This window comes from Galeopterus variegatus, unplaced genomic scaffold, assembly GCF_000696425.1.
Source record: "Galeopterus variegatus unplaced genomic scaffold, G_variegatus-3.0.2 Scaffold1870, whole genome shotgun sequence".
NCBI classification, from domain to species: Eukaryota; Metazoa; Chordata; class Mammalia; order Dermoptera; family Cynocephalidae; genus Galeopterus; species Galeopterus variegatus.
The window spans coordinates 250,332-256,503 of record NW_007727981.1 but is presented as its reverse complement, the minus strand read 5'-3'; the positions used below and the strand labels follow the sequence as shown (position 1 = coordinate 256,503).

General features: G+C 58.4%; 1 protein-coding gene across 1 annotated transcript in view; it reads left to right on the top strand.

Moving 5' to 3' along the window:
• The window catches only part of TPCN2 (two pore segment channel 2), a 38,286-nt gene that overhangs the window by 4,827 nt on the left and 27,287 nt on the right, over positions 1–6,172 (top strand). Inside the window, exons 3-10 of the mRNA XM_008579371.1 lie at positions 432–522; positions 1,760–1,824; positions 2,477–2,553; positions 2,646–2,786; positions 3,045–3,079; positions 3,266–3,330; positions 3,983–4,059; positions 4,456–4,633. Of these exons, the coding sequence (XP_008577593.1) occupies positions 432–522; positions 1,760–1,824; positions 2,477–2,553; positions 2,646–2,786; positions 3,045–3,079; positions 3,266–3,330; positions 3,983–4,059; positions 4,456–4,633 (729 nt within the window). The remainder of the gene's footprint in view (positions 1–431; positions 523–1,759; positions 1,825–2,476; positions 2,554–2,645; positions 2,787–3,044; positions 3,080–3,265; positions 3,331–3,982; positions 4,060–4,455; positions 4,634–6,172) is intronic.

Here is a 6,172-nt window from a genome sequence, read left to right as displayed (position 1 = left end):
TTGAAAAGCTTGTGTCTCCACAAAGAATCTCCAGGCGAGATTCTGTTTCTCTCCTAAGATGCTTTCAGGTGATACCAGCAGTCACCATCTTTAGAGCTTCCCTGGGAAAACATTCAGGGGTCCATAAGGTGAGCCTTGTGGTTGTGTGGTTGTACATGTGGGGAAACTGAGGCGCAGGTAGAGGAAGGTGCTTGCTCTAGGTGACACAGCAAGGACATGGCAGAACCCGGACAGGGTCTCCTACCTCTCTCCAGGGTCCCCCATGTCTCTGATGGGTCTCTGGGCCCTGCTGCCTCTGCTCCATGTCCCCAAGCACGAGCCCTGAGGACAGGAGCATCGTCTTTCCAGGGATGGTGGGCAGAATGGGTGGCAGTGTCCCGGGGCCCTGCCTGGGGGCCTGCACCACTGCCACCCACCTCTCGCTCTGGTAGCTCTGTGACGTCTTGGGCCCCAAAGGGCCAGATGTAGAATTGTGGACTGAACTGGTGGCAGGGCTGTCCACCTTATCCCAGGCCCTGATCTGTGAGCTGTGCAGGGGCCGCAGCCCTTGCTTGCCCTGGGCTCAGCACGGGCCTCAGCCTCCCCTGTTGCCGTGAGCCTCGGCTCCTCAGACTTTCTTCTCCCTCTGTCTGTTGAATAGCAGCTTCTGCAGCGAAGCTCCCGAGGCGGCATGTGCCCACGGTACTGAGCAGGCATGCCATCTTGCTGCTCCTGGGTGGGTGAGGGGCTTGCAAGCAGGCCAGGCTGCTGGGATGTGGCTTTTGTGCTACCTGACTTTTCCTGAAGGCCCCTCATACTCAGGAGCCAACCTCCACCCTCACCCACACCCACAGGAGGCTCTGCCTTGCTTGTGTGTGTGAACCCAGTCATTGGTTGGTGAAGGTGACGGACCCCCTTTGCCAAGAAAGGCACTGACGGAGGACTGGGGGGACTTGGGAGCTCCCTCAGCTTTGACCCTGGGGTGACTTGGGTGGGGACACCAGGTCCTGTGCACCCTGACAGTGAGGGGATGGGACCTTGGCAGTTCTCAGTATTTGATGAGGAGTCATGGAGGTACCTTCCGGTTCCAGCTGTCAGTTTTACATGTTAGTGTTAAACCATGGTCTTGTTGGATGGAGAGTAGGCAGGTAGGGGTCCCCGTTTACAGTCAGGACACTGGGCTGCAGCATGCTGGTAAAGGCCACACTGCTGGCCCGTGGTGGGACCTGGCAGAAGAGCAGTGCAGCAGCCCTGTTTACTGAGCACACTTGGGGTGCCAGGCCTGGCGGGGGTGCCTGCACCCCTGTGTTGCACCTCACAGTTCCCTTGGGAGCCGAGTGGGTGACCATGAACACCCGCTTTTGACAGAGGAGACCAGCAGGTGGGGGAGCTGGGCTCTGAACCCCGAATCTGGTGCCAGAGCTCTGCAGATGCTGCTGCTTCTCATGGGACCCCACAGAGTGCTGTGTGTCCTCTCCCTGCTGTGCCCTGGGCCGCAGCAGTCATGGGAGCAGAGATGCTTCTCCTCTGGGCCCTGGGCCCTGTGCTCTTGGATGCAGCAGCTCCTTACCTGGTTTGGACCTGCCCAGGGCAGGTACAGCACCACCAAGCAGGTCCTGTCCTCTGGGCATGTGCAGACATGCTGCAGACTGGAAGGTATCTTGTGATAAACAGAGCCTTGGAAAGAGCTGCAGTGGCTTCTTTCCTTGATCACAATCGTCCCGTAGGGGTGAGGCCATGTGGTCCCACTCAGTCTGCCGACTGTTCTTTCTGACCGTAGGTTCTGCGGCCAGCCAGGATCTCTGCATCGACCAGGCTGTGGTCTTCATTGAAGATGCCATCCAGGTGGGTGTGCCTGCTGCTGGTGGCTGGGCCTGGGTCTGGCCTTGAGGCTCTGGGGACTGGGTGGTGGCTGCCCTGCTGGCGGAGAGCCTCCCCTGCCCCTTCATTCCTCACTGTCCTGGGGCCAAGGCCTCAGTTGCTGGACTGGTTAAGATAACTGTCATGGTGGGCCTCTGGGCATGGCTTCGTTGATTTGCCACATGCCAAGGCCTTTTGTGGGCCACCCTGTTCAGGGTCCTAGGTTGGGGGGCCTCCTGGAGGGTGACACAGTTGCACTAGGGGTGGGAGGTTGGCCTTGCACAGAGAAGAGGGAGCCTTGCAGGCAGGCAGAGGCACAGTTGTCCCTGCAGCAGACCTTCCCTGAGTGTCCACTCTGCACCTGCCTGCCCTGGGTCCTTGGGGGTCTTGGTCCACTGGGCAAACCTTGCAGCGTGTGACTATCTGAACCTATTGGGTCAGGGAGGGGCACCTGTTCTACGTGCTGAAATGGACCCTGTGATCTACAGCCTGTCTCCCCGAATTGGGTCTATCTGGTGTGAGAAGGGTGTACTGTGTGTGGCTGTGAGTGGCGCTGGGGCAAAGGTCAGGACACGTGTGTGTGCAGCACCAAGGGGACTCCCGACTCATATGCCACCGTGTGACCTTTCACTTCCAGTACCGCTCCATCAACCACCGCATGGATGCTGGCTCGCTGTGGCTTTACCGATGGTATTACTCGGACATGTGCCAGTGGTGAGAACACACCCATGTGGAGCTTGGGGTTACTGTGGGCTTGCATGGGGCGGGGGGCTGCCTCCCCTGTGTTGGGGACCACGCTTTCTCAGGATCCAGGCAGGCTCCCCTCCTCACGGGAGCAGAGGAGGCAATGCTGTCCCCTTCTCACGGGAGGAGGAGCCCAGCCTGGAGGCAGAAGGGCTCCAGTGGCCACGAGGGGTTCCCTTCCAGGACATTGGGGTTGGGCAAAGGCAAGTCTTGACCAATGGGCGGTATTTGAGCAGGTCTGGTGGCCACAGNAACACCCGCTTTTGACAGAGGAGACCAGCAGGTGGGGGAGCTGGGCTCTGAACCCCGAATCTGGTGCCAGGGCTCTGCAGATGCTGCTGCTTCTCATGGGGCCCCACAGAGTTCTGTGTGTCCTCTCCCCGCTGTGCCCTGGGCCGCAGCAGTCATGGGAGCAGAGCTGCTTCTCCTCTGGGCCCTGGGCCCTGTGCTCTTGGATGCAGCAGCTCGTTACCTGGTTTGGACCTGCCCACGGCAGGTACAGCACCACCAAGCAGGTCCTGTCCTCTGGGCATGTGCAGACATGCTGCAGACTGGAAGGCATCTTGTGATAAACAGAGCCTTGGAAAGAGCTGCAGTGGCTTCTTTCCTTGATCACAATCGTCCCGTAGGGGTGAGGCCATGTGGTCCCACTCAGTCTGCCGACTGTTTTCTCTGACCGTAGGTGCTGCGGCCAGCCAGGATCTCTGCATCGACCAGGCTGTGGTCTTCATTGAAGATGCCATCCAGGTGGGTGTGCCTGCTGCTGGTGGCTGGGCCTGGGTCTGGCCTTGAGGCTCTGGGGACTGGGTGGTGGCTGCCCTGCTGGCGGAGAGCCTCCCCTGCCCCTTCATTCCTCACTGTCCTGGGGCCAAGGCCTCAGTTGCTGGACTGGTTAAGATAACTGTCATGGTGGGCCTCTGGGCATGGCTTCGTTGATTTGCCACATGCCAAGGCCTTTTGTGGGCCACCCTGTTCAGGGTCCTAGGTTGGGGGGCCTCCTGGAGGGTGACACAGTTGCACTAGGGGTGGGAGGTTGGCCTTGCACAGAGAAGAGGGAGCCTTGCAGGCAGGCAGAGGCACAGTTGTCCCTGCAGCAGACCTTCCCTGAGTGTCCACTCTGCACCTGCCTGCCCTGGGTCCTTGGGGGTCTTGGTCCACTGGGCAAACCTTGCAGCGTGTGACTATCTGAACCTATTGGGTCAGGGAGGGGCACCTGTTCTACGTGCTGAAATGGACCCTGTGATCTACAGCCTGTCTCCCCGAATTGGGTCTATCTGGTGTGAGAAGGGTGTACTGTGTGTGGCTGTGAGTGGCGCTGGGGCAAAGGTCAGGACACGTGTGTGTGCAGCACCAAGGGGACTCCCGACTCATATGCCACCGTGTGACCTTTCACTTCCAGTACCGCTCCATCAACCACCGCATGGATGCTGGCTCGCTGTGGCTTTACCGATGGTATTACTCGGACATGTGCCAGTGGTGAGAACACACCCATGTGGAGCTTGGGGTTACTGTGGGCTTGCATGGGGCGGGGGGCTGCCTCCCCTGTGTTGGGGACCACGCTTTCTCAGGATCCAGGCAGGCTCCCCTCCTCACGGGAGCAGAGGAGGCAATGCTGTCCCCTTCTCACGGGAGGAGGAGCCCAGCCTGGAGGCAGAAGGGCTCCAGTGGCCACGAGGGGTTCCCTTCTAGGACATTGGGGTTGGGCAAAGGCAAGTCTTGACCAATGGGCGGTATTTGAGCAGGTCTGGTGGCCACAGCCCGGTGTTGCCAGCTCTGTCCTCTGCCGTCCTGGGCACTCTGCCTGCTCATCAGACAGTTGGCCCCAGGGGCAGCTGTTTCTTGCATTTTAACCAGTTTTTGTTCCCCTTCTAGGACTTTGAACTTCACCATTTTCTTGATCCTGGCTTTGGCTTTTATTGAGACTCCTTCCTCGCTCACTAGAACCGCAGACTTGCGCTACCGCTCCAGTCCCTGGGAGCCACCATGCGGCCTGACTGAAAGCATCGAGGTGATCTGCCTGCTGGTCTTCGTCGCCGATGTCTCAGTGAAGGTGAGGTGGCCGCCAGGTGGTGCCTGAGCCGGTGCCACGGTCCTCTGCATGCAGCTGCAGCTGCCCTGGCCTTCCCAGCCCCTGACCACCTCCTTCCTAATTTATTGCTGATGATCCTGGAGCTAGCTGCCTCTGTTGCTGACTTCGCACTTTGATCTGCTGAGCAAAGGCCTGGGTTTCTTGGACAAGTCTGGCCCTTGAAGCAGAGGCTGTGTTGGCTCTTCTGTCTGTCTAGAATTAACTCGTTGAGGGTGGTGCAGCCCGGCGGGGCTCTGGGAGCAGTTGCGGTTCTGACAGTGACCTGTGAGGGGAGACCCCAAGTGAACGAGCAGGACCAGATGGTCTGCCTTCATGGCTCACTGCGCCTCCTCCAAAGAGAAGAGAGAGCAGTTGGGTGTGGGGTGGAAAGGGGTCTCTTGCTCACACAGCAACTACAGTGTGTCCAACTCTGGATTCTGTCTGTGACCTGAGTCCTTCCAGAGGCTGGAATGGGTCCCACCATGCTCATTTAGGCTCTGGAGCCTCGTCAGAGCCTGGGGGGCCTCAGCGACTTTCCAGCGAGCCTCAGAGGTGCAGGGCCTTGCTGTGGACCCCACATTCTGTTGTTTTTGTTTAATTGATTCCAGCACTGCAGGCCCGGGGGCCCACATGTCCATGGTGTTAGGTGGTACCTGAGGATGAAGACTTCCTGTGGGTCAGCCCTGCTGCTCCTGCGGCTGTGGTCTCACATGGCCTCCTGGTCATGTGGTGCCCTTGTCCGGAGCCTGCCCTGCAGTCCTGTGTGGGAAGGCTGGTTGTGTGCTGACTGCAAGGGGTGTGGCTGCACGTTGGCATGTGTGCAGTTATGGTCCTGGGTAGTTTTCTTATTAATTTTCTTTTAGCCCACATATGGTTAATAGGTCTGGGGATTTTTAAACTGGAACTGAAATTGGTGAGTAGTTGCCATTAGTGTTTTTGATGGTTGGGTGTTTGGGTAGTCTCAAAAGGTAAGAGATAGCACCCGAGTAAGCTGTGACCTCTGGAGGCTTTCTTGGTGAAGGGAGATGGCAGTTAGGTGTGGGAAGAACAGACAAAATCCCCCTTCCCAAACCGCCGTGCCATAGCGGCTGAGGGACACCCACTCTGCTCATATCAGTTTGTCCTAGTCTTTTCCAGAATGTATTCCCTTGCCTTCTCATTTAGCTGCACAGCATGGTTGGTTGGATAAGCAGAACAGGCAGGGACCTGTTACTGATGAGGAAGCTGAGGCCAGAGAAGTTAAGTGCTGTGCCTGAGGTTGCACAGTGAGCTTGTAGAGGGCTCGGCCAGGAGCTCAGGCCCCCTGACCACTGCTCAGCTTCCTGCTCTGCAGCTACAACACGCAGAGACCTCAATGTTTGATGAAGCTCTCTGCTCTGGCCACCCTGATCATTGCTTGTGGGCACCTGTGTCCTCTGCCTGGTTGCAGGGCCAGTTTCCATGTGGCCACTTGCTGGCTCACCCACCTGTCTCTCTTGCAGGGCTACTTGGTTGGGTGGGCCCATTTCTGGAAGAGCCTCT